Here is a 26,701-nt window from a genome sequence, read left to right as displayed (position 1 = left end):
TTAAAGTAGATGTTGATGGAAAATGAAAAACAATCGAAATCAAGGAAATTGGCCAATGGGAGATGTTTTTTTTTTTTTGTCTTTATTCGCTGGCAGTTTTGAGATTAGCCCAGGCTGATCGTTTCATCTCCTGGCCACTCGATCCTAAGGGGGAATAGTCTCATTATTTCTGTGCATAGTACACGCTTTTAGCTGTCATACTCATACTTCAAGCCTCAGGACTCAGGAGTCTACACAGTAGGTAACTATTCTCTTTCTCCATAGCGCAGAAGATCTTGTCATCTAGAACATGTTTCTCGGGTTCGATCGTTGTCTGGATTGTAAGGTGTTGCAATGATAATATAACCGCTCCATAGGTAACCATAACCCATCAATTCGGCAGTAGACTCGGATAGATTTTTGTCAAGCAGTCTACGGAGTATCGCACTCTGTTACTCTGGTTCTTCCACACAATAATATCAATCTCGTTGCAAGAACCGTATTCGGGCCTGAGCGCCATTCTTACCCAACAACATTACAACAGCACAGTCAGATTGGGGCCTGTATCTTCGAATCCTGCCAACAAAGCACTTGTCTCAGGCTGACCAGGGCCTAGGTATGAGATGATTCATCCCCAAGTGTCTGTATCTTCGCACTTCCTAATTGATTTCTATCATCCTCCAACTCCTCTCCCATCATGAGTTATCCTGGTGCCCTCAGGCAACCTGGTTCTAACTAACTGCAAGGCTGCTCTCATCTCCGCCATCTCAGCCATGTGGGGATCTGACTCTTACCAGGGTATCACTAGATCGAAATTGGAATGGTGGGGTGGTGCTACCCCTGCATTATTCCTTTTCTATTGGGTGTAAATTTCAGCTTTAATTTCCGGCAATCCACTGTAATTTCATCTGATTTTCTATTTTTCGTGCATTTATTTTTGTTTCAACGGAGTCCTCCAGCCACTGCTTTCCACTTCATTATTATTATTTTAACCAGGGTAACATCGCTTGAACATAACAAGAATAGTAATCATGGAGAAGACGATGGGCGATGAGACCGCAAGCACCATTAATTTAGATGAAACACTACGCATCAGACATCTTATGGACTGGCTATTATTTGGGGTGGCCGTTATGCCTTGTGCAGTGCAATGTACACCCTTGCTAAAATGATTAAGTACCGATTACCAAATCAACCACCTGAAACACGATGATCGCACCAACTCGATCTTCTAGACTTCAGCCCTTTGCAGTAGCCAACAACTGAAAGTCAAGACATGTCTTCAAATATCTGATCATTCGATTTGGTCTCCAGGCATACTATATTCTCTCCTGCAACAGACAGCGGAACGATGAGCCATTTTACGTAGTACGTAGTATGGCTCCATGTGTGCCTGAATGCTCAGGGTCTTGAGGATTTTCTCTACCTTTTGCTGAACAAAACTTCCATTGATAGATACATCTTCCTAACTCGAAGTTTCATCGCACTATTGAGCTTAGACTGCTGATCGACGCCTGAGGCGGATCAACTATTGATCTTGCTTGAGATCTTTTGTTCATCATGACCGTTCCAGGAAGTCAAGACTCAAGAGTCAAGAGTCAAAATACTGAAGATCCCAACAGTTACTCTGCCAACTCGATGTCAAGAATTGAGTTCATCTCAGCTTCCACGTATCAAAGGTTTGAGCCTTGATCCAACCTAGAGACTGCTTGGCAGCACTTCAAATATTAATTTTCGCTAGTACAATCCGTGCCTAGCAAATAGTTCAGGAGGAGATTGACGGTTCATTATGCTCCGGGATGGCTTTTACCCCTCGTGCTCTCGCAGCCCCTGACTCAGCATCCCCGTTTCCCAGTCATGGGTGTTCTGGGAATTGGAACTCGTGCAGAACCCAACAACAACGACATACGGAGTAGTTTCGAAAACTGCCGGAATGTGACAGTCCCCATATTCTTCATTGGGATCTGATCTGTAGACTACGAAATGTGGGCTCCGGAGTCCGGAGAGTCCGAAGCACTGCGGGGATGTCTCCTTACAATCACGGGACTAGCCTCATCTTCTCAGTTCTCTCGTGCTGGCCGCCGTGCTACCCCTGACTCTGAGACGTGATGTTAGACTTTGGCTACTTTCATTCTTTGACTTTTCAACTTGAGCATACTTACTATTCGTTAATGGCGCTTAGCCTGGCGCGCTGTCACATTGAACAGCGATCCTCCCTCATCGAAAGCACGATGACTATTCGAGGATACTCTGATACATTCGTATAAATAGTGTCTTGTACCTTGGAGCTGTCGACTATCGTTCTCTGAAAAACACTAAAGAGTCCTAAGCGACCATGTCTAAGACATGTTTCAACAGAGCGTTCCCTGAACGACCTAGTCCGCCCAAGATTAGCAACGCTCAGGGGTTTAACTTTGGAATCGAAGGGAACATGTTCAGGAGTCAGGACTAGGGAGTTGTCCCAGAGACGCCAGTCTGTGCCGTTGGGTTCGCCAAGGATGTAACTTGTAAGAGCAGTTGCGCAAAGGCAATAACATACCCATCTAAGGTTGACTGCCTAGACTTAATATTGCAGGCTATCTGATGTTCAGTTCGAAACCAGACTTTGAAGCAGGCTTATAAGATCAAAAATGGCCTCCGTTCTTCAACAATGGCCGGTTGGTGTAGTTGGTTATCACGTATCGTTAACACCGATAAGGTCGCCGGATCGAGCCCGGCACTGGTCATTTCTTCTTTTGTTTTTTTTTATTTTTTTTTTTCTTTCCCTTTCCTTACATCTGATCCATGTTGAGCTATGTATAATATCTAAGTAGAATCTACACTGTATGATTTGATTTCCATAGCTCTGCATCTATTCCACGGAACCACTATCTTACGGCGAGCACGTGTTCGCGGGAAGTAGATTTCGTTCCTAGATATCCCGAACTACGTCAGTGCAGATAACCTCGCCCGGCACCGACTCTCGAATCTACAACCGAGCTCAAGAACTATAGGGAAAAACAAAAAAATTTTTGTCTCTGAATCAAACCATCGCGACCCAATAACCAGAATCCTGGAGCCTCGTCGAAGACCCCAACATCATCTACTCCGTATCTATCTACCTGTTGAGTGTTCAGCGTTCGCAAACCCAAGGCCCGCGGGGAGGGGGGGGGGGGGGGATCCGGGCAGATGAGATCAGATCGGATCGGATCATGCCACCCGCACCGCCGCCATAGAAACATTCCTGCCAGTTTGTACGCAGTAGATATACAGAAAAAAACCCGCAAACAATAACCACACCACCCCTCATCACCGAGCTTGTGACCACGCCATCCTATCACGCTCTCGCCATTTGCATTCGGAATGGCTCGAAGCTCGATAATCCTGGCTTCGTGGTTGGATACCCTTCTACCAACCCCTCCGTGTTCTTCCTAAATGAAAGCTGAGCGGCCTCAGAATATCTGGCGAGGTGGTGAGGTGAGGTGACTCGGATGCAACTGTACTCCGGTATGGCTTCACCATCGAGACTGATGAGATGGGCTGTGTGTGCTAGGTATAAAGGGATGGGAGATGAGCTGGGTGGTGTATCCTAGTTTCATCATCAGCATCATCATCAGCATCAGCATCAACCAACATCTTCATCAGTTCAATATTAAATAAACCACATCTTCCACCAGTCCTCAGCTCTGCCAGTCGCATACTTTGAACCCAAAAAAAAAAACAATCCTCAACCAGCAAAGCAAAAATGACCGAATCCTCCTCCTCCGCCCGTCTCCAGAACGACTACGGCGCCGACTTATGGGTTCGCTCTGGCGCTGAACGTCGCGTATGTCGTCCCCCCCCCCGTCCTGGCCCTCTACGGAGTATATCCGCATCAACACAACACAACAACAACACAGCTAACAAAGAACTCTAGCGCCCCACCGCCGGCCGCGGCCTCTTCGCCGGCCTCCAGGACGTCAAGCACTACAACGTCGACCACGGCTGGGCCAAGCGCAAGCCAGACCAGTCGCCGGGATTGTTTGGGTTGCTTCTGAGCCGGTATGTTTGGACCACTGCACCGCTGGCGTAGCCAATCTGCCTGGCTAGTGTGCCTTATCACTCTTGCCAAAACAAAAAAAAAACATAAAAAAAAACCAATACACTAACGTACAAATGCCAGATTCACTGGTGGAAGTTACCGTCCCCCATCGCCGAACTAGATCGATTTGGGATCGGGATGGAAGTTTTTATGATACCATGTTTATTATTTGTTTGTTTGTACTTTTTGTGGAGTAGATTGGCAATTAGCGGTTTCGAGCAATCATGATTATTGTTATGGCTATTATTATTATCTTTATATCCCTTCTCGCCCTTGTTGTTGTTGTTGTTGTTGGTGTGTTGCTTAGGGGTAACTGGGTTGAGGGCGTAGACTACTACATACTACGTATGTAACTTGGGCATGGGGAGTTTGGAGTAGTTTGGACTACGCGTAGGTTCAATGTTGATATCGACAAATACTGGAGGAAAGAGTTCGTGCACTCTGTTACTATACAGTACTCTATATGGACTCCAGGTATGTGCTGTGATTGGTGCACACTGCATACTTGCAAGATTCCAAGATCAATAGAGACTCGGGCGGTATGCACGATCTACCAGATCTCACTATGGATCGATATTCCAGATCTCAGCCTTATTGAGATCGTACGACATCACATACATCATGCGACACGCAAGGGTTACGCTACGAATCAAGACCTGACGTAAGATTATCCAGAATGCAATGAAATGGATGGGTACACTACAGAACACTAAAAACCGCTAGACAGAGACATGATCGAAGAAGATACAAGAAGACTCCCGAAACCCCAGAACCCAAACCCCGCTGCATGGCCGATGCCATGACCCAATTTATATCTTTATATGATTTTTCCTGTTTGCGATTCGCTGAGGCGTGCGCACCTATTCCCAGCCGGAGATCTTCATGGTTCCCTTCTCGGCCAGGTTCTGGTGCATCTTGAAGGCCTGGAAGAGCAGGTGGGGCTCGTGGCCCATGCCCTTCTTCAGGCACTCATACTCGGCCCGGTCGAGGTAGTCGGTCAGGATGGGCTGGTAGTCGGGGTGGGCGCAGTGCTTGATGATGACGCGAGCACGCTCGCGGGGAGAGAGGCCACGCACGTCAGCCAGACCCTGGGTGGTTGTTAGTTTGATGTCACGCCAATGGTTCTAATGAGCAAAACATACCTGTTCAGTCACGACCACATCGAGATCGTGCTCAGTCTGATCGATGTGGGTGCAGAATGGCACGATGCAGCTGACACCGGTGGGGTCGATCTTGCTGGGGCGGGTACTGGGGGTGTGCATGATGCTGTACTTGGAGTTGCGCAGGAAGTCGGCGGAGCCGCCCAGACCGTTGAGCATGCGCGAGCCCATGACGCAGGTGCTGTTGGCGTGAGCATAGATGTCCACCTCCACAGGGGTGTTCATGCCGATACAGCCGAGACGGCGGATGATCTCGGGCGAGTTGGACACCTGCTGCGAACGCAGCAGCAGCTTGCCGGCGTAACGCTCCCAGTTGTCATAGAAGCGCTTGAAGCCGTCGGGGGAGAAGCGGATGGACGTGGCCGTGGCGAAGTCCAGGTTGCCGCTGTCGAACAGATCCAGGAAGGAATCCTGCAGCACCTCGGTCCAGACCTTGAGGTGAGTGAAGTCGGCGCCGCCCTTGCTCAGGCCGCCAATGACGGCGTTGGCGATGTTGCCGATACCGGACTGGATGGGCAGCAGGTTGGGAGGCAGGCGGCCGTGCTTGACCTCGTGCTTCAGGAACTCAATCAGGTTGGTGGCAATGGCCTGCGAGCTCTCATCCTCAGGCGCGTTGGGCAGAGTCTGATCGGGGTAGTCCGACTCGACAATGGCCACGACCTTCTCGGGGTCGATGGGGATGTGGGGGGTTCCAATGCGGTCCTCAGGCTGCATAATGAGGTAGGGCTTGCGGTTGGGAGGAAGGTCCGACATGGTGATATCGTGCAGACCCTCGAACGAGGGACTGGCCGTGTTGACCTCAATGATGACCTTGTCGGCCATCTGGATGAGCTCGGGCGACGCGCCGACGGAAGCACCGGGAATGATGCCACCCTCTTCGGTGATGGCGGAGGCCTCAATGACGGCGATATCCAGCTTGTTGTTGGGCTTGTTCATGGTATACCAGCCCTGTATTACCTTGGCATCAGCATCCAAATTCCTTTACGCGGCCGGGCCTCCAGAAAATACTCACATAAACCAGATCCGAGGGGAACATGCTCAGATGCTTGTCGAAGAAGTTGATCTGACCGTTGTTGATCCCCTTGGCGATTTCCTTGCCGACCTGATGCGGACTCCGACGCTCAATCATGTTCAGCGCCGCCCAGCGGTTCTCAGTATCCGCGCCGGACGAGGCGCCGACGAACAGAGAGTACTTCAGCTTTCCTTGGAGGTTGTTCTTCTCGACATGGTCGGCGAGAGCAGTAGGGACTTTCCTGGCGGCGGGAAACAACGCATATTAGCACAATGGGGTTCAATTGCGCTATTCGAAAAGTACTCGGAAAGGGGGGAGGGGGAACATACTTGGGATAACCAACACCTGTGAACCCGGACCAGCCGATGTAGGTGCCGTGGGGGAAGAGGTCGATGAGGTCCTCAGCCTTGGCCAGCTTCTGGAGATAAGAAGGCCGCCGAACACGACTCTTCAGAAGAGCGGACGCAGCCATTGTGAGTGGAGATTAGAAGTAAGAGGTCGAGAGAATGGAGAGGGAGAGGATACAAAGAGAGAGAGAGAGGGAGAGGAAAGGGGGAAGAGAGAAGAAGAAGAAGAAGAAGAGGAAGAGGAGGGGGGAGGGAGAAAAAAAAAAGATAGAAATATCCGTCGAAGGTCCGCCACGGCAACAGACCAGCCAGACTAAGGACCTTCCCCCACGGGCAGGACGGTTTGCCAAAGGTGGAGAAATCCTCCCTCATTGAGCACCTTGAGTGATTAATGAGTAGTAGTAGTATTATGCTGGTTGTGGGCTGGGAAGGGGAGAGTGTGTTCATTATCTCATCGATGTGGCATTGACAGTCATACTTGTATGGATAACCAGCTAGCTACTACTACTCTGGTCTATCGATACTCCATCCTCTCTCCTCTAGCATCTTCCCCAGATTTTCCTCTCGAACTGTTTTTTTTTTTGGTCAATTCTTTTTCCATTCGCAAGTGCCACACTGCGACAGATTGACAGTAGTAGACTCTCCGGGGGGGGGGAAAAAGGGAAAGAAAAAAAAAAAAAAAAAAAACCTCCCAGTGGATGACCATCTCTCACGCTGACGTCACAACGGCCCTCTCTCGGCCGTTTCTCGATCTTTGTGCTTTTCTCACAACGACAAGAATGCCCCATGCGGAAATGGGACAATCTGCCAGAAACGTAGCCAGAAGTGCCATCTATCCTATATCCTCCTACCGTACATTCCTTGCACGACATTCCAGCAATTTTTAAAAACCTAATTGAGACCTGCATTTGCTGGCTGTCCATCGAGACTCTTAAATGCCCTCCCGAGTCCTCCGTAGTCACGAACAACCTCCACAATCCAATCTCCGAGTCTTATCCGTCGGCGGAGTCTCGGGCTGGGTCGGTTATGAGGCTTCGGCCACACGGAGGTTTGGGGTTTGGACTTTGGACCATCTGTTCCGTATGGAGTAACTAGTTAGTTCGACTTCGAGGCTTTCACTAGTCGCTTCTGCACGGGCCAGGGAAAGTGGGAAATCTCTGTCAACGGTAATTGGTACTCCATAGTCCATACTCGTAACTCGAGATTCCCATATTCCCCAGAGGCAAAGGAGGAATTAACTAGTGACACACCGAGAGCGAATCCTGGGGTTGATCCCGCATCTCTCGATCGCTACGAGGTACGAGGACTACTCTTACAAGTACTTACTGCTCGCTGCGAGAAGATGAAGACAAGACAGTAACCATCATGTGTGCACGAGAGAAAAAAAAAAATGCCATCCTAAGATACAAATACAAAATACACCTCGACCACGCTCACCATCCCATATTTCCCTCTACACCCGTCCCCATAACCCTCATAAGCAGTGGTAGTGAACCTATTTGTGCAACCAATACCATACAGATCTTGTATCGCTAACCATGCAGCTGTGAGAAAACACCGCCGCAGAGAAGGAGCAAAAAAAGCGCAATGGAAGAAAATATGTGTTTAAAAAAAAAAAAAAAAATGAGGGAAAAGAAAACCAACACCATCAAATCAACAACCCTATCCCAAAAAAAAAAAAAAGGAAAAGAAAAACAATCCATGGCTCATTGCTCCTTAGTCTCTGTCGTCGATGCGGCTGCAGTGGGTTCCGCGTCCGGCATCTCGGCATCGTCCTGTTCGGTCTTCCCAGCGCCGGCCTCTTCCGCCGAAGCAACCGTTGCTGCGGCCGGGCTTTTCTCGCCTTCACGCCCAGGGCCCTTGATCCACGACCGGTACCGCTGGTTGGACTCGTCGACTTGGTCCTTGCTCAGCCCGTGCATCCAGCTGGGGTTGTTCACAAACTTCTCCATGAACCGGTCGTGCCGACGCTCCTTGACAGCCGCTTCTTCCTCCTTGACAAGCTCCTCCGCCGACTCCTCCTCCGACGGCGCCTTGGGCCGCCACCACCAATCGCAGCTGCCGGGCTCGTACAGGATATGGTAGCTGTTGGCGCAGATGCGGATGATCAGCCCGTCCTGATGCACCAGTGGCCGGTAGTAGCGGATGTATTCCTCTTCCTGCTCAAGCTTGGGCGGCAAGTTCCGCTTCAGGAAGGGCATCCGCATCTGAGTAAAGGGGACGCCCTCGGTCGGATCCCGCATCGTGTAGGCAGAGACGTAGTACGACCAGCGCGCTTCCTGGCTCAGCTCCTCATTCTCCAGTGTCGCGTCCTCGGGTGTGAGGAGCTGCACGGTGGTCGTCTTGCCCTCGGGTTTCTGGATGAAAAGAGAGTCAGTCAGCAACGGGGTCACGATAATTCTCTACACCACCATCCACGGTCCACTCACATAGGTAATGCGATAGATATCGCCGTCCTTGACCAGCCTCTCGACCTGCTTCCGGTACTGGATCTCCTGGTTATGCGTGGTCTCTTCCCGATCCCGCTCCTTGAAGAAGAGGTTGATGATATCGGTGCTGCGATCCTTGGAGTCACCGTTGAAGATCGAGCCCGCGAACTTGGCAATCCCGGCAAACATCTTCTCCAGATTGTAGAGCTGGTAACCGGTGCGCAAGTAGTATCGGCGTAGCGTCTCCTCCAAGTGCGACGCGTCCATGTCGCCCTTGATGACCTCTTCGCACATCCGGACAATCTGTTGATATAGATTCGCCTTCGGATCACAGTCGTAGAAGAACTCGGTCGGGAGTTTGTCAATGAGACCAAGGTCTCGCGCCGGCTTGGGGATCAGCGCACGTCGCACATGCTCATGAGCATAGTTCTCATGCAGTTTGACCCGCAACAGACGCGAGTACAAGATCTCGAACGTGCGGAAGAAGCAGTAGATGTTCAAGTTCGCGTACAGATGATGGACCTTCTTGACATAGGACTCGTTGAGCGCATATTCCCGCTGGAGATTGAAGTTCCCTTGTCCGGGATGCTCCATCCACTTCAACTCCGCCACATCAAACGACTCGGCAGAGTCGGGGACGGGAGGCGACGGAACTGGGACAGCATCTGGGGTTCCATCGCGACTAGCGGGCGTACTGCGATCTTTGTCCGACCGATTGGCTCTCTCACTGCGCCGCTCGAGAACGTCGCGAAGAAGATCCACTTTCTTGCCGTTGACACCTTTCCTACTGCGCCAGTTGGAGAAGTCCTCCGCCATCATGCTCTCGTCTTCACCATCTTCGGCCGGCGGTGTTCCACTCGAGATTTCGTTCATGTAGATGTGGAACGTGTCACGGTCCATGCCAAAGAAGATCGGCACAAAGTCCTTGATGAACGCCATCACCTTGGAGGGATCGGCTCCGAATCCGGCCGAGTTTCGATCAATGAAGAGCAGCAGCAGCTGAGTGGCGTCGATAAGAACAGCCGGATCATCAAAGGTAAACTCAAACTGATATCTGGAAACGGGGAACCCGCTCTTCCGCAGTCCTCGGGCATCCTCGAATTTGCTTTGGATCTCATTCTGGATATGCTTCGCGACAAACAGTTTCTTGTCAATCGCCTTGCTGGCAATCGCTTGGTGATCCAGACTGCGCCAGTACGCCTTTTGCGTTTGCTCGCGCCAAACCTTATCCCACTCACGCTGTAATCGAACTCGTCAGTCCACAATCAAGGCGAAAAGGTATGGGTGATATCCTACCTGGCTAGCTTTCCATTCTTCACATTTCTGCTTCAAGCGGAAGAGCACGATGGGAAGAACGTGGCATGGTCTGTCGAACATCTCACGAATGATTCTGGCCCCGCGCTGTCGGTCATAAACCTTCTTGATCACCCGCTGATAGATGGCTTCACTCTGACCACCAAGTCCCGGGGGGAGCTTGAAGGCTGCCCTTTCCGCGTCGGTCATGACAAGGAATTGCTGGACGATGGGCTCAATGAGCTGGATCGTGCGAGTACAGGCCTCAATGTGGTGATCGTAGTCGTGTCGGTCCTCTTCGATACGATGCAGAGCATCTTCAAACTGGTTTTTGCGATGTGCGACAAACCCAGAGTCTTCAGACTCCCATGTGGGATGAGAAGCCCATTCATCGTTGAGAACACTGTAGCACAATTGGTCACGACCACTGCAGGGCTTCTGCCGTTCACGCTTGGGCAGAAGACGGTAGCTAGGTCCAAGGGAGCGACAGTGCGACAAGTTGACAACACCCAATTCCTGCTTCGGTTTGGTCTCGATAATTTTGTCCTCGGGCTCTTCGATGTGCATGAAGCGCTTGAACCACGCCATGAGTTCCGGATTCGAGCCAATGTACTGCGCAGCTCTCTTGACAAGGACATTCCGGTCGATGAGATCGGTCGAGTAGAGATTGCACAGCTTGAGGAACTCGTTGAACATCGACTTGTTGCCAATGTACTTCTTGACACGGTCGAAGAAAGCGACCTCCTCCTGGCTGGGTGTCATCATCTGGGTAGGCTGGATGGGCTCAGGAAGAGCAGGCACGAGAGTCGGTGAGACAGCGGGAACCTCAGCTTGATTGGGCTTCGTATGATGTACTTTGGCTCTCTGAACAAGATTTGTGAGTGATAGATTTCCAAGTTAGGAGATAAACGTAGAAAGTGTGGGAGAAGTCAAGTGATACGTGTTTAGAAATTCGAAGGGGGGTGGTAAAAGAAAGGATGGGAGGGAAAGATATCCAGCGAATGGAGTATGGATGATGGTAGGGATAAAAATGGAGCGGATTGAATTTGCTCACCTTATTAGCATTACCGGTCTGTAGGGTTGCAGGACGCTGGGCATCAGCAACTCTTGCAGCCTCAGCACCGGCGGACTGTCCAGAAATCAAAGAGCTCATAGTGGAGGGAGCACCTGGGCCGCCCCGGCGCTTCTTCCCTTCCTTTGCAGAGTCCTTGACATTAAATTGACCCAGGGGGGGCATCTTCATGTCCCGGCTAGCTGTCTGTGAAGGGACGGCACCCGTGCTAGGGTATCCACCCTCACCACGCACGTTACTGATGGGGATCGCTTCTTCCGCCTGGCGAGCGGCTGCCTGTTGCTTGGCGTGTGCTGCAGACTCGGGCAGGAATTGTTTAAAGTCTTCCAGAAGATCGGGCGCGGTGTTGAACAATTGAGTGACCTGGGCGTAAACGTCCTGGATCGGTTTCGATTCGCGCTGATAGGTCTGCAGAATCTCGAGGAATTGCTTGTAGATCTCGGGGGCACTGGCAAAGCGATTCTATCACCCGCCCAAGGATGCGGTATCAGTAAAATTGTAATTTGATACGACCGAGGAGATATGGATACCAACCTTGATCTTGTTCACGTAACTGATCGCATGGTTAAACTCAACTGGTCCACGCTTATTCAAGTCTGCCGGTGAGCCTTGCAGCATACCCGTTCCAATGCCTGCAAGGTTGTTCATAGGTTGATTCAAAGCGGCGGCTTGTCCGGAAGCAGGGGATACCTGCATCATCCCGGACCGTCCAAGCGCTGCAGTTGCCGCCGCCGCGCCCTGAAGTTGTGAAACGCCACGCTGATCCTGCTGATGGGCCATGGCAGCGGCGCCTGCTGCCGCTTGCTGTTCCTGTTGGGTGGGATAATCAAAGTGATGTTCTTGATGTTGACCCTGGGCGGCTTGTCCGAACATGCCAGGTCCCATCATGCGAGATCCGGGAGAGTACGAGCCCGGCAAGTTGCCTTGCTGTGGCTGGCCCTGAGGCGGCAGCGGCTGCTGCTGCTGCTGCTGCTGCCAGCCCGGGCGCGCCTGGTCGTAGTAGTCAGGACGGCCGTGCGCGCCCATCCCACCAGCGGGTCCCATATCGCCGCCGGAGTCCATCGACGGGCGTGGGCGGGGCATGTTAAGAGTATTCGTGCCTGAAGGAGTAGTCACTCTGATCGCATCCGGATTGTCCTCCGTACCACATTCGATGCGATAACCTGGCGGCAGAAAAGTATTGAATCCCTGGATGAGGGCAGGGTGGCCATTGAAAAGAGTGGACACGCGTTGAATTACTCCCGGTGTGTCAATCCTAGAGCGGATTAGCGAAAATCATAAAGTGTCAGAGCGAAGTACTCACGCCTGGCTCTTGAAGTCCTTCATGATGTCCAGAAAGCGATTGTATACGTCCGGCTGATCAACGAAGCGAACCTTGACCTGGTCTAGGTAGCTGAGCGCATCCTAACAAGTGCTGTCAGTAAACGGCACTTCCGATTGATGACGAAAAGAAGTCATCTCAGGGATATGCATGGGATGACCTGAGGTGCGGAAAAGGAATGCACAGAAGAACTGATCTATACTCACATTCAGAATCGGCTGCTGCCCCTGCGCAAGCGCCGCGACATTGCCAGGGATCGGAGCCCCCGAAGCATTGAACATCATGGGTTGTCCGGGAGGACCAGCAGGGTGCTGCATGTACGTCCTGGCAGTGCCTTCTCCGTGCTGCATCTGGGCACCATAGATCCCACCAGGGGCCCCAGAGGGTTGCATAGGGCCCTGCGGGCCGTTGGGAGGATTCGACCCGAGATGAGATAACAAACCATTGGGTCCGTGGATGGTATTCGGCACTTTCGACGCCACGGGCTGATGCAAGGGGATCGACCCGGTATGACTCTGCACGGGGTGATGTCCCTGTTCACGCTGGCGCTCGAGTTGCTCACGTTCTCGCTCCCGCTGTTCGCGCTCCCTGTGAACCATCTCCTCTTGCTGCCGTTGTCTTTCGATCAACTCGCGTTCCCTAGAATCCCGCTCGCGGTCTCGATTGAGCGACTGCGGCGACGGATGTTGCATTGACTGGCCGATACCCGGCAACGAATGCCCTGCAGGATGCGAGGGGGCCGAAGGGTGCTGGGCGTACGCAGGAGGTTGATGTGGACCACCGTGTGTCTGGCTCAATTCCGCTAGCCCGGGGAGGGAGTGGCCGGGGTTCTGACCAGCAGGGTGATAAGGACCTGAAGCAGTAACGGGTCAGCCAACACTCCAGGCTCTTTCCTCTGTGCCAACGTATAGCATGTAAGGTGTGCTCTAACCAGCTGGGGGTGGAAGGACGGGTCCGGTGGACTGCGAGGACGGGCCCTGTTGAGGCGGCGGGTTCTGACTGTAGATTCAAGAGAGAGTCAGCGACGAGCAGTTCCAATAAGGGAACTATGACATATCCTCATCGAAGAAGACATACCTGAACGACCCTAACGGCCGAGGTTGTTGGTTCATCTGATCCATCCCCGGGTGCGGAGGGCCACCAGCAGGGTGCCAGCTATCGTTGCCAGAGGAATTCATGATCACTGCATGTATGTAGAGTCCTGCTCCCAAGGATCAGAGAAATATGAAGTCAAGACAAAAATAAAAGAAAAAGAAAAAGAAGTAGCAGAGTGAAAGGCTGAGGTAATGCGGCCAATGCTCTCGATTAGTTCAGTGGTCTTGCCTTCTGGTTCATTTCACAGAGCCATCACTGTGCTGTAGATGCTCGAAATAAGTGTAGAACAAGGACAACAGAGGACAGGAGGGGGAAAAACCAGAAAGACTGGCAGAACAGACTGGCAATACAGGAGAAGCCAGGAAAGCTACTGACAAAACAGCGTCAGCCAAACTCCAGCAGTAGCGTAGCAGTTCGTCTGATAGATAGATAGTTGATCAGGGAGGATGGTTTGCGCGCGACGGGCTTCATGGCTGGTCTCCAACAGCACAAGGCGGAGGCTTTCACGCCGCTAAGCCCCTTTTGGTTCATAGAGTCCCTGTCCCGGAATGAAGCTTTTCCGAGCTGTGCACTCACCGCCTATCGGGCTGATTGGGTGAGCGTTCATCACTTCATGGGAGTTTTCCTGCCTGAGGCCAGTGAGGCTATTTCTGCCGGTCTTTTTCACAGTTTGTCACTGTTTGTTCTCGCTCTGGCCGCTCTGTGGGTTTTTTTTTCACTGTCTTGGTTGGCGCTAACGGGAAAAAAAGTGTCACTGTCTCATGGCTTCCGACGTCATTGACATCCCAAGGGCTCATGCACTGGTATTCCACCCGACCATCGAAGCTTGGACATTGACATGATATTCTGGTATTCGATTTTTGGTTACATTAACTGGTGGTAATCTCTTGTCATTCATTGTATCTCTGGTCTATCAAGATGAGTCCCCTGTGGCGTATGGAGCATCATGTCCCTTACGCTGTAACATCGGAAACAATATATTTTCCAAGGCTAAAGGCACGCCAACGTCACCCCCATCTCCCTCCCAGCTTGAACCACAACATTAAGCGAGTTCAGGTGCTATCTCGAGAATGTAGTACTATTAGACCTCTATAGAAATTTCCCAATAGAGACATATAGCTAGCGGACACCGCGACATGAGCAATATAGAGTGCAGATACAGAAGGATGAGAAATCGTAAGCGGCGGCGTGCAAGCAAAAAGAGAGACTCAAAACAAAAACATCATCTGGTAGCCGCGCGTCTTCTCCCTCTATCGGACTTCGCACCTGGAACGCCTCACATAGCATATCAGAAAAGATCTCCGCAGAAGCCGCACCGAAGGAAAGGCGAGGGCTTCGTATATCATCATCAGAGAAGGAAATAGAAAGAAGCTGGGGGACGCAGACACAAAACCCCTGGGCGACCAAACTCCAACAGAAAGCTAGGAAATAGAACTCTGGTATTGAAATTGGCAACTTGGATTGTGGGACTGTGGAAGCTGCTAGGAACCTTTATTTTTTCTTTCTTTCTTTCTTTCTTTCTTTCTTTCTTGCTTCTGCGCTATAAACTGGTTCAGATGTGTATTGTATGCCCTCAAAAGTCTCTCACGCCGACACGTTTGTCCAACCTGACATGGAACCGATCTGGTTTGACCCCTTCTCATAGGGCGGAGAAGACGAACAGCTGGGGGATGAAATCAGTATCAATCGAAACATAATACCAAGGGCAAGAGATAACACTGACGTTGTTGGTAGCGGCAATGGCAATACTGTCCTCGTATGGATGCCAGCTCATGTGCAGGATCTTCTTGTTGAAATCAATCTGGTCCGCGTCGGTCTCCTTCTTCATCCGACTGCCAGGACCAGCAGGGCTGCCCGCTCGGGACCCGTTCTTCTTGCCAGGGCCCTTGTTCATGGGAGTCGGCACGCCGACCTTCTTAGCCTTGAAAGCAGACTTGTCGGCCTGCAACACAATCTCCGTCTCCTTGGCCGGATCGGTGGGGTAGATCATGAAGTTGTTGTTGTAGCTTCCAGTCATCACATTTTCTGCGTCACCTGAGAAAACTACCTCGAACTTATCGAAAATGCTGTCGTTCTCGTATGTGTCGCACAAGCGCGGTCGCAGATGTTCATGGATTGGGATCGTCTTCACCGGCTGCCTCTCCATGTTGACGTCCCAGATCTTCACCGTGAGGTAGTCTCTTGACACAATATACCGGCCATCGTGCGAAAAGCGGACGTCGGAGATGGAGGAGATGATTTCGGAGAAAAAGGAGCGAGAGGAGGCGTCTTCCTCCTGTTCAAAGACTGTATCGCAGTGAAGTTAGTTTTATCAAGCTCTTGAGAAGGTGAAACGTTGTGAGAATATCCAAGGTCACATACGCTTTTGGTGCTCATCGCACAGCGCCCGCTGGCGCATGTCCGCAAGCTTGATTGTGCCCTTCGAGCTCGCGTACATGAACCAGTTGCAGCTGGTGGGATGGAATTCCGCGGCCGTGATGACTTCCGTCAGTTCTTCCATATTTGCGGGTTTAATATCGACAATGTTGAAGCTCTGGTCCTGAATATTGAGATTCCACAGGTTGATACGGAGATCGTCGCTGCTGATAAAAGTCTCGCCATCGCTGTTCACAGAGATGCTGTTGATGTGATACGCATGGGCGTTGGCGTATGTTCTCCGCGGCACGGCGGCAACGACTGTATCGTGATGTGTCATCCTGGGAAGCTTCAAGGCCGATGCATCCTTGAAGGCCGCCCGGGGCGCACGCGGCGCCCCTCCACCACCCACCGCACCCGCCGGTGTCAGCTCGCTCGATAAGTTGTTCTCCGCAACCACCTTCAGCGACTTGTCAAACACCTTCCATAGCTTTATGGTCTTGTCATTTGTCGAAAGGAGGAAATGCGATGCGTTCTGTCGTCTACACCATTTTATCTTGTTGATCTTCTCTTCGATCTCTAGAGATTTTAAGTAATCGAATTCCGGCTCGTGCGACTGAAACTCAGTGTGGAACTTATACTCGCAGGTTTTTTTCTGACCAATTCATTAGAACCTTCAATCGAGATGAGGGTCAGTGCAGGGGGCATCGCTACCGTCTCATTCCGCTCAAACAGCACTACTCTACCGCCCTTGTCTCCTGTTGCTAGGTAGTTACCCGTGTGATCGAACTCGACCGTAGAGATGATATCCGCTATAGTTGGTTGATCGGATGGTTAGTCGGTTTGCCTTTGAGAATATCATGACAACCATTGTTGTGCGTGACCGTTCACACAATCCATGCATTTGCAATAGGTGCTCCACATACCTTCTGTGATATCTTCCACATCGCCCTTGTCACCGAAGCATCTATTGTCAGAACATCAGCGGGGTGTTTCGTAAAATGAACTCGTGTTGACTAAAGGGTGGTAATCCATCAACTCTCCGGGACGGCTGCCCATTGTCCCACGGGAATCCCAGATCGAACCAGACCAGACATCACGGCATCACAAGTCTTGACGGCCTCTTCCAAGGATAGTCATCAATGAGATAAGGGACCTCGGCGCTTGACTCACTGTGTGAACTTCCAGGTAGGTGTAGCTGGCTCCCGGTCTACCATTTTCCTTCGAATACCACCCTTGACTGGGTAGCTGAGCGTTGATCAGAGAGATGAAAAACAAAAAGCAAGACCCTCGGATCCGAGATCTTGATATCGATTGATGACGAAACGGGAAGCGGGATAGGACTCGATATTGGGGGGTGGGGGGTGGGATCGGGAGCGAGAAGGTTGATATTTTCGATATATTTTCGCCGTGTTGTTTTGGCGAGGAACGATAGCAAGCAGGAATGACGAGAAGCGAGCCTCGAGTGGGGAAATCAATGAGGAGTGGGTTGAACCTGATGGGACTGAAGGTATACAGTAGTAGTGTGGTCTAGGAAGCTATCGAAGAACGAGAGGAGAGGGGGGGAGAAAAGTGAAGTGCGGAAGGATCGCGACGTCAGACAAGAATCGGTAAGGCAGAGAGACCGTCTTTCCGTGTGAACTGTAGGAATAACTCGTCGATGGGGGGTTTTTTGCAGGTTGGAATTGACGACAAGAGATGAATAAAGATTGACAGCCTGGGGCTGGATTGGGATTTAGAGGAGGGGTGAGAGTGGAGAAAAATCCTGGTACATTAAGTGCTTTCTGCCGTTAACCCTCTTCTGTGTAATTTTTGATGCCTCTTCTCCTTTGTCTTTTATTTTTGGTGGTGAAAAGGGATGAAGAGGGGAGGGTAAAGAAACAACAGACGATGGCGGTCTGCAGGAGAAGCTTAAAGGAAGAGAGCACAAGCCAAGAGGAAGCAGTAGTAGATAGATAGTAGTGGGAGGAGGGGGGGGGGGAAAGGGAAGGGAAGCCTGAGAGAAGCATAATAATAGAGAGGTTGAGGTGAGGCGGCGGTGGAGACTGACTGGCTCTCCAAGCACGAACAACGCAAAAGCGCCCAACAACTACTACTACTACTACTGACATCAACCATTTTACTGGCGCTGTAACTCTACAAGTCTCTGCTACTATGAAGGGTATCTTGTTATTGTTCACAAGGTGTGGTTGAGCTCATGATTGTCAAGGTCAAGAATGATATCGATCAGTCTGGTGTCATTCCTGATCTCATTTTCCAGGAACGGCGTGCATTCCTGACATTCCCATGAGCTTGTTCGTGCTGCTGCTTCTTATCATCGTGGACCCTTTGATCCAGCCAGCCCACATGGGGACGACCTAATGCATACTTATGCCACCACATAATCATGTTGTTGAATGATCTTGGTCGTTGAATTACACGAAGGAACCCATTAGAAACTCACGTCCAAGAATTGTTGTCTGCAAACTATGGGATTTATCTACTGGCTGCCCTCCCTCACCCTCAGTTGTTGTTGGCCTGAGGCTCTTCACATGCCTTCCTGTCCATTCCGACGCCATTGAGCCGACGGCCCAGACGATGGCCTTCTCAAGTGTCACAATCGACTTCTACTTCATGAATTCCTATCAGGATTCTCTTCCGATTGACTTACCCCAAGACCAGGATTTAATTTCCGCCGTGCGTCAAAAAGCAACCACTTGATGTGCATTGTGCAATAAACGTCACACAGCTAACCCCCCCGCCATCGACATGTCCGACAGCAGCGAGAAGCGGGGCACGGGCGAGAAACCCCCCAGCAACCCCAGCAAACAGGCCAATTCGCGCAAAGATACCACTGAAAACCAGAGCTCCCCGTCGCTCGCCAGTCGGATCCAAAGCTCGGCCTCGGGGCTGGCAAGAAGTGCCTTCTCCGCGACCGGGCCCTCGGCGAATGCAGCTCAAGTCCTCGGCGGCGGCAGCAAAGCTGGCCCGTCGTCGCCAGCGACCGCAGCCCTCGCAGCGGTAGACCAACACAGGGATACTACTGCGCCGGCCTCGTCGACGAGGGGGCAATCCGCACATCTCCCGGCAGACTCGTTTCGATCGGCATCAACGGGTCAGCACGGTGCCTTCGAGCTGCCCCCACTCACCGAGGACGAGTTCCAGCGCACATACGACGAACCGCATTTACGCAGCGACATCGACTTCTCCGCGTCCGCGATAGGCATCGACAGCCAGGAAGTAAAAGGAAAAGGAAAAGGAAAAGCTAGCGACTCTACATCAACCTCAACAAACGAGCCCTCATCTACCAGTGCCCACGCAGACAGCGAACACCACACCCACACATGGCAATCATCCCTCCCAACGACCGCAACGACCCTACCCACCGACGGCGCCGCCGTCATCTCCCTCCTCTCCTCCCCATCCTTCAACCCAGACTTCCCCCAAACAGCCGACGAACCCTTCGAGCCCGTCGAAACCGACCCCCTCCCCCCGCAACTAACTTCCTCCGAGATCGAGATGCTCGACTCCTTCCGCCGCTCCGCCACAGTCGATCCCTCCACCCCCGCGCACCAACCGCACAGACTCACCTCGCTCAGCCTCGTCCCGGACATCGATTCCATCCTCGACAGCGTGCCCGCCAGCATAGCCACAGACGTGACCGCGCTGCGGGACGCCGTCCTGACGAATCTACCGGGTGCCGCCGACTGGATTGCCGTGGAGGAGAGGTACCACGATGAAGTGTGGGGGTATCTGCGGCCGACGCTGGAGGCGGCGGCGGAGGAGATCGAGGTGGCGAAGGAGCAGGGGCGGGATGCGCTGGTGGAGGATGGGCCGGCGGTTCGGCGGTTGAAGATGATTTTGGGGCATATGCAAAGATAAACTGGTGGTAGGACTTATATATATATATTATATATATACATATTTGGTTAGTTGGGAAGTAGTTGTGTTTGCAATAGAATGCAGGTTGAATAGGATAGAACGAGCTGCATAGTATTACGGGTCATCAGCCAATCTTACAAGACACGAATTAAACTACGAGCAGATGAGAATCTCAAGATATCCATATTTATATCATACAGACCAAGACTAAATCACATAAAAGCAAGCGGGCATTCCACCCCGGCATGTCATGACATAAACGGCGGGCACAAAATAGACAGGGCTTCAAGCAGGGGTATGTATCAAATCAGCGGTATCATTGGAGGGGGAAGGGGGATGGTAAGGGAGTTTTGTCCCCCCCCCCGGATATAACAAAAGGATCAAATTTCGTTTCCACATCTATATTCGCAGGGGCTTAGAACTCCAGGCTAGGGGTCTGGCCCTTGACGCGGCCGATGACGGTCTGGCTGGCGTACTTGGGGATGACCTCGTCGTCGTGAAGCATGGCGAATTCTGTGACATTGTTAGAGGCTGGAATGGGTGAGGAAAGAATGAGGGCATGCACATACCTTCTGTGGCGTCACGGCCCATGAAGTTGAAGAGAGCGTTAGCACCGCCGGGGTGCTCGTCGAGCCAGTTGGTCACGTCCAGGACGACGCCCTTGACGACGATCCAGAGATCGTCCTTCTTGTTGTGCTTGGCGATCTCCTCCATCGAGTACTCCTTCTCGGGAATCTTGAAGTTGGAGATGTCGTTGGGCTTCGAAGCCTCGGCAGCAGGGGCGGGAGCGCCAGAGCCGCCAGTCTGTATGGCCTCAGCAGAGGCAGCGGGGAGCTGGGCGCCACCGGCACCGCCAGGAGCACCGGTCCATTCAACGGAGATCTTGCCCGGAGTGGAAGGATCGATGTGCAGAGAGATCTGGCCCAGACGCTGCTGGGCAGTGGAGCCGGACGTCAGCTTCTTGAACAGGTACTCACTAGCACTGTCACCGGCAACACGACCGTAGACGACGCAGCCCAGCAGGGAAGAGCCGCCGAGACGGTTGGCACCATGAACACCACCTGCAAGCTCACCGCAGGCATAGAGGCCGTCGAAGGGAGCCTTCTCCGAGTTCAAGACCTCGGCGTGCTCGTTAATCTCGATACCTCCCATGGTGAAGTGCAGCACGGGCTCCATGAGAGCAACGTGGAAATCATCGTTGATCTCAAAAGGCAGGTTATGGAAGAAGCGCTTGCCCCAGGGATCCTTCTGCTTGCCATCGGCAATGGCGTTGTATTCATCGAAAGTCTTCTTCAAAGCAGCCTCACCACAGCCGATCTCCTTGGCCAGCTCTTTACCAGTCATCTTTCTCATCAGACCGCGGCCGGAGTAATGACGGGTGTGGAAGTCCAGAACATTGGAGGCCTTGCTGTTGAGGACCAGGCGGATGGGCCACTTGCCCTTCTCCTTCTCCTTCCACATCTGGCCCGAGACGTAGTCACGGTGGCCCAGCTCGTCAGAGAATCGCTGTCCATCGGAGTTGAGAAGCAGACCACCCTCGCCACGGAGGGCCTCAGCGGCAAGGAACTTGAACTTGGCGTTGGGGTCCTTGGGGTCAACCAGACCCGTGGGGTGAACCTGGACCTTGTCCATGTCGATACCGTTGGCACCAATGGCCATCAGCATCTTCTGGCCATCACCGGTGGCGTGGGTACCGTTGGTGCTGGACAGGCCAAAAGTATCGGGACGGTGCTGCTTCAGCAGAGAGCCATCGCCAAAGTCGGCAGCATAACCACCAGTAGCCAAGACAACCACACCGTCAGCGGTTTGGGTCTCGCCGTTCAACTCATAAGTGACACCAGTCACTGTGTTTCCAGACTTGTTGATGGAGGTGACACGGGCCTTCTTGACGATCTGTACACGCTCGGGCTCCTTCTCGCTGAGCTCCTCTAACCGCTGCATGAGAGCATATGTGATGGCCATACCGGGGAACTTGGCATCGTGACCACGGTGTGTGCGGGGTTGGGAGTGACCACTTTGAATACATTAGCACGATGGAAAAATTCCAGAAAAAAAGCGCCAGAGAAGTAGAGACCACTCACCCAAGACGAGAAACGAGAGTGAGATCAAGGTTGAAAACATCCTGCAGCCACTCAACCGCAGCAGCGGACTTGTATGTGAGGACCTTGATCAGCTCCGGACGAGCCTTGTCTCTGGCGGATTTAAGGGTATCTTCGTAGAAAATCTTCACGCTGTCCTGGATTCCGAGGTCGACCTGGGTGCGGGTGAGGGCACCGTTGATACCGGAGGTAGCCTTGGTGGAGTTACCACCGAAAAAGGCTGATCCAATTAGTCTGGATGGTTCGTCATTCTCAAAAGAGACCGACACGTACCCTGCTTATCAAGAACAAGCACGTTGCCTCCGTTGAGGTAGACGGTGTGGGCGGCACTGAGGCCGGACACTGAGAGACGAGGTAATGGTCAGCAAGAGGAGCGCGGACCACAGCCGATACGATATGCGGGGAAAGCTGTCACTTACATCCACCACCGACCACGATGACTCTGGGGGAAGTGGCCATCTTGATGTGTATATGGGAAAGATGAAACTAAACAACAACGGAAAGAAGAGAATGAGGGATAGAGTTTCAAAAGAGGGAGAGGAAGGTGAATCCAGGAGGGAAGATGGGCGAGATCTTCTTAAAGTATGAGAGAAGCAGAGAGAGAGAGAGAGAGAGAGAGAGAGAGAGAGAGAGAGAGATCCGGGGGAGAAGTTCAGAAGCCGACAGGACAGACAGAGCATTGGCTTGTCGCTTTATTCGGCCGAGGCACAGACAGTATGTATCGTATTGCGGATACCTTACAGACCCATCTACCTACCTTAGTCTTGAGTCTTGACATCCATCCATTGATATCCGACCGACGAAAGACTCCATTTCTGGTGCTAACCTATGGGGGTGGGCTGATGATGGATGATGGATGAGATGGGTCTAGAAGGAGTAATGCTGAATTAGAGTCCTTCTGGTTTGTTCATGCTCATTATTGACTGTGGATAATGAGGTTCAGTTGTCCTTTTGACATCTCCATCATCTACATATCTTACAGTAAAAATGGAAGTCCAAACAGAGTGAATACACACACGTGTATCTCATCATCATCATAACTATCCCTGCAGTTAACTGTCTATCACATGCTGAAGTTACAGACTCAGGAGCGAACAAGAATTCAGGCCATGTAATCATCATCTGGAGTCACCAGATAGATACTAGCTACCTTGGTACTTACGGAGTATTTGACCTACTCCGTACCTTAGGTACTCCATACTCTGTACTCTGTACTCTATAGGCTTGATCCTGCTCCCCCACATCTTCCTCCTCATACCCCAGTTTCAAGGAACTCTCACATGCTCTGTATGGGCAAAGTCAGCTGTCAACTAGTACGACTATTTCTAACCTCTTTTTGTGCTACTCTTGATGGAGAATGTGTTTAGAGTAGTTCGCTAAGAGTTTTGGGCCGTTGACTGCTTGCTAATAATAATGACACTTGCTTGAATTGTTGGGTGCAACAGTTCGATAAAATGTGGACTGTCCCCATAACTGGTGGCCGGTGGCCGTGGGTAATAGAAAGCGCAACGTGAATTCCACTATTCCATACCTAGGTATCTAGTCGTAATTTGTACGTCTACAGAGGAAGCTATAGATCTCTATCATGTCCGATTGTCTGCCAAGTCCTGCCTTGTACCAAGCTAGTAGACCATTGTTATGCCAGTTAACTAGTACTCCATCTAATAATTATGCAATGCAACCTTGCAGCCAAGCGGCAGATAGCAAAAAATGCATTCGTCATGTACCTCGGACCGAGCATCGACGGTTCTCCAATATGGTATGATCTCCTCAGTCCGTCCTCACCACTATGGAGAACACGGGATACCAAGCAATGCCTAGATCAACCATTTAACCGCCCTATGTCCCCAGACAAACGTCTTTCGAGACGGCATCTACGACCTGACCCTAAGAATTCTACAGAGTAAGCTCAACATTCCACGCTGTACATAATAATGGCAAAGATCATACGGCGCACTTACAATACAGAGAGAACTTTGGATCATGGCAATTGATCACGTGGACACATCTCGGCAACTTGATTTGTCCCTTTTTGATCTGCCAGGAAATGACCTCATAGACTGGATCTGCCACCAATCAAATGCGGGGTTTCAAAATCCGAACCAAGTACCTGACATAATCAGGCCGCTCATTGAAGTTTCCATTTTGGGTACTCAACAGCCGATCTTCGTGGAAGATGTTCAGTAACAAGAACCTGGACTTAATGTTTATGATTTCAGGTCTGATTGTATAGCTTTTGGATAATTATAGCAATATAGAAACATCGCAGATAGAAACGCTTCGCGTCTGACTCGGTATGATATCTCCCAAGCCAGATTTCGAGGTTGAGACTTGAGAGTACTCAGGAAACTAGACCAAACGCTTTTCTCGGGCTGGTGTGAATGAGTCGGCCGATAGATCTTGACGGATATTGTCGGCACTCGGCAGGATTCCCCAGTTGTTGTGCGCTGGGGTTTCTTCCGCAATCCTGCTACTGGTAGAGAGCTACGGTGGACTCGGAAAGGTTCACTCGGAAGTCGGAATGTATCTAGTGAGACTGAGAGACTGAGAGTACATGAATATGCCTCTGGTTTCAGAACCATCGGAGTACTTTGGTCCCTTGTACATTGGACGGATGGGCTACTCGAGGCCTCGAGGGCCTACAACAAAAAGAAAAGTCAAATGGTATCAATACATAACGCTGCTATTCACGCGATTTTCCTTCAATCAATCCATCCATGTCACGCTCTTGGTAACGAGGAATTCCTCAAGTCCCTGAGCAGCATTGAATCGGCCCCATCCACTGTTCCTAACTCCACCATGTGGGAGAACGGGCTCGTCATGGACCGTCATACTGTTTATATGTACTGCGCTGCGACCGATTAGCCAGACAACTAGCGGCATATGGAATGAGAAATAACTTACCCTGATTGAATCTTCTTGGCGATCGCAAGTCCCCTTCTCAGGTTCTCAGTGAACACCGCCGCGGACAGTCCATATCCACTGCCATTGGCGATCCGAATAGCTTCCTCGTCGCTGTTGACGACCATACATGATGCGACAGAGGCGAACGCCTCCTCCTGCCATATCTCCATGTCTTCCTTCACCCCGCCCAGAAGTACTGGTGCCATGCGCACTCCTGATACCCCGACTGTCTTCTCAACCGAACCGTGAATCATGTGAGCGCCGGACGCGAGGGCTTTATCAATCAGATTTCCCACGCGCGCTTTTGAGGCAACGTTCACCAAGGTGGGGGGAGGAGCTGAAGGATCGAGGTTCGAGTCAAGAGCTTTTTTCAACGCATCCATGAAGGTCGGCGCAATGGACGAGTGGACCAGAATTCTGTCTGTGGACATGCAAATTTGGCCAGACTAAGTAATGGAAGATGTCAGTTGATCGAAGCAGAAAAAGCCCCAGGTGGAGACGAAGTCCTCACATTCAAGAAGGCGCCGGCCAGCACCGCCTTGACCGCGGTCTCGATATTCGCATCCTCACAGACAATGGCGCTGTTCTTTCCTCCCAACTCCATCAAACAAGGCTTCAGATTTTGACCACAGGCTCGGGCAATCTTCCTTCCCACCGCCGTACTGCCGGTGAAGTTGATTTTGCGCACAGCCGGATGCTCAATCATCGCGTTGACAACTTCAGCGGCATCTTGAGGACGGCACGAGATGAGGTTGAAGCAGCCTGCGGGCAACCCAGCATCAACGAAGGCGCGAGCAATCGCCCAGTATGAACAAGGGGAGAGTTCGGAAGATTTCAAGACAGTAGTGTTGCCAGCAGCGAGTGCGCACGCCGCAGATCGAATCCCAAAGACATACGGCGCATTCCTATAATACCACATTCCCTATAGTGAGTAGGAGTCAAGAAAGCAAGAAATGCTCTTCCCTGAGAACAAGCATACCATGGTACAATTCCGAGAATCACGCCCATAGGCTCCTTGTAGACAATCGCACTCTGGCCCTCCTCTTCAACAACAGGAACACTTCCGCAAATCGAAGTGATGCGTCCCGCAACTTCCCTTAGCATACGAATACCCAGCGGAGCGATAAAGAATTGCGATGCGCCGACATCCGCGCCCATCTCGGTGCGCATGTACTCCGCATTCTGGACTAAGCGAGTCTCTAAAATATCCGCTGCCTTGAGCAGAATATCCCTGCGAACAGTGGGCTTTGTCTGCGACCATGCGGGGAACGCTGCTTCGGCGGCCTCAACGGCGCGGATGGCGTCCTGGGGAGTGGCACTGGATGTTACCCAGCAGGGCTCATTGGTATAAGGACTGATCACATCAAAAGTAGAAGGGGTGAATTCCTCTTTGCCGTCGATAATCAGGGGGATCACTGATGGAGGGGTGGGTGCGTTGTCCGCATCGTTTGGTGAGGCCATTCTGTAGAACGGCTGGAGATTGGTGTGCTATAGAAGGAAAAAGGTAGCAAAAAACTTCAATCAAAACAAAATGTCGTATAAATCTAAGTATGTGTAATAAAGGATGACATGGATTTCCTGAATCAGAGATCGACCGATGGATAATAAATAAGTGCTGGACAATGGAGTGGTCGAGGGGCAGATGGGCCGAGTATGAGAAACATACCATGTATATGGAGTACTCCATAGGAATAATCCAATCCCTGATTTGAGG

At 51.5% G+C, this 26,701-nt stretch overlaps 7 protein-coding genes and 1 non-coding gene across 8 annotated transcripts, besides 12 other annotated features; 3 read left to right on the top strand and 5 right to left on the bottom strand.

Moving 5' to 3' along the window:
* Positions 1-2,631: 2,631 nt before the first annotated feature.
* On the top strand, positions 2,632-2,705 carry ACLA_059010. The gene has a single exon. It is a non-coding gene; the product is annotated as a tRNA-Val (tRNA).
* Positions 2,706-2,742: a microsatellite.
* An 811-nt stretch (positions 2,743-3,553) lies between these two features.
* Positions 3,554-3,602: a microsatellite.
* Positions 3,555-3,586: a microsatellite.
* Positions 3,603-3,703: 101 nt separating the features above from the next.
* On the top strand, positions 3,704-4,160 carry ACLA_059000 (uncharacterized protein; the record flags this gene model as incomplete). Its single annotated transcript, XM_001276663.1, has 3 exons — positions 3,704-3,784; positions 3,875-3,999; positions 4,121-4,160. 3 exons carry the CDS (start codon positions 3,704-3,706, stop codon positions 4,158-4,160), a joined length of 246 nt encoding a protein of 81 aa, XP_001276664.1.
* A 152-nt stretch (positions 4,161-4,312) lies between these two features.
* Positions 4,313-4,337: a microsatellite.
* A 562-nt stretch (positions 4,338-4,899) lies between these two features.
* On the bottom strand, positions 4,900-6,683 carry coaT (acetyl-CoA hydrolase ACH1; the record flags this gene model as incomplete). The annotated part of the gene is made up of 4 exons (XM_001276662.1): positions 4,900-5,127; positions 5,182-6,147; positions 6,212-6,452; positions 6,541-6,683. The coding sequence occupies 4 exons, from the start codon at positions 6,681-6,683 to the stop codon at positions 4,900-4,902; spliced, it is 1,578 nt and encodes a 525-aa protein (XP_001276663.1).
* A 530-nt stretch (positions 6,684-7,213) lies between these two features.
* Positions 7,214-7,245: a microsatellite.
* A 1,019-nt stretch (positions 7,246-8,264) lies between these two features.
* ACLA_058980 (transcriptional regulator SIN3) lies at positions 8,265-13,851 on the bottom strand (the record flags this gene model as incomplete). The annotated part of the gene is made up of 9 exons (XM_001276661.1): positions 8,265-8,915; positions 8,988-10,226; positions 10,284-11,144; positions 11,335-11,814; positions 11,887-12,607; positions 12,656-12,756; positions 12,880-13,526; positions 13,605-13,672; positions 13,751-13,851. 9 exons carry the CDS (start codon positions 13,849-13,851, stop codon positions 8,265-8,267), a joined length of 4,869 nt encoding a protein of 1,622 aa, XP_001276662.1.
* Positions 12,306-12,328: a microsatellite.
* Positions 13,852-15,262: 1,411 nt separating the features above from the next.
* Positions 15,263-15,303: a microsatellite.
* Positions 15,267-15,299: a microsatellite.
* Positions 15,304-15,407: 104 nt separating the features above from the next.
* ACLA_058970 (protein phosphatase 2A regulatory subunit CDC55) lies at positions 15,408-17,340 on the bottom strand (the record flags this gene model as incomplete). Its single annotated transcript, XM_001276660.1, has 5 exons — positions 15,408-16,054; positions 16,130-16,778; positions 16,838-16,935; positions 17,050-17,090; positions 17,297-17,340. 5 exons carry the CDS (start codon positions 17,338-17,340, stop codon positions 15,408-15,410), a joined length of 1,479 nt encoding a protein of 492 aa, XP_001276661.1.
* A 1,531-nt stretch (positions 17,341-18,871) lies between these two features.
* On the top strand, positions 18,872-19,984 carry ACLA_058960 (uncharacterized protein; the record flags this gene model as incomplete). The annotated part of the gene is made up of 1 exon (XM_001276659.1): positions 18,872-19,984. One exon carries the CDS (start codon positions 18,872-18,874, stop codon positions 19,982-19,984), a length of 1,113 nt encoding a protein of 370 aa, XP_001276660.1.
* Positions 19,374-19,748: a mobile genetic element.
* Positions 19,985-19,999: 15 nt separating the features above from the next.
* Positions 20,000-20,027: a microsatellite.
* Positions 20,028-20,399: 372 nt separating this feature from the next.
* On the bottom strand, positions 20,400-22,542 carry osm1 (putative fumarate reductase Osm1; the record flags this gene model as incomplete). The annotated part of the gene is made up of 5 exons (XM_001276658.1): positions 20,400-20,497; positions 20,554-21,998; positions 22,066-22,303; positions 22,357-22,425; positions 22,503-22,542. 5 exons carry the CDS (start codon positions 22,540-22,542, stop codon positions 20,400-20,402), a joined length of 1,890 nt encoding a protein of 629 aa, XP_001276659.1.
* Positions 22,543-22,669: 127 nt separating this feature from the next.
* Positions 22,670-22,721: a microsatellite.
* Positions 22,671-22,721: a microsatellite.
* Positions 22,722-24,789: 2,068 nt separating this feature from the next.
* Positions 24,790-26,448, bottom strand: ACLA_058940 (aldehyde dehydrogenase; the record flags this gene model as incomplete). Its single annotated transcript, XM_001276657.1, has 4 exons — positions 24,790-24,916; positions 24,988-25,433; positions 25,499-25,892; positions 25,967-26,448. The coding sequence occupies 4 exons, from the start codon at positions 26,446-26,448 to the stop codon at positions 24,790-24,792; spliced, it is 1,449 nt and encodes a 482-aa protein (XP_001276658.1).
* Between the last annotated feature and the right edge of the window lie 253 nt (positions 26,449-26,701).

This window comes from Aspergillus clavatus, genomic scaffold, assembly GCF_000002715.2.
Source record: "Aspergillus clavatus NRRL 1 1099423829736 genomic scaffold, whole genome shotgun sequence".
Classification (NCBI taxonomy): Eukaryota; Fungi; Ascomycota; class Eurotiomycetes; order Eurotiales; family Aspergillaceae; genus Aspergillus; species Aspergillus clavatus.
This window is presented reverse-complemented; position numbering and strand designations above follow the sequence as displayed.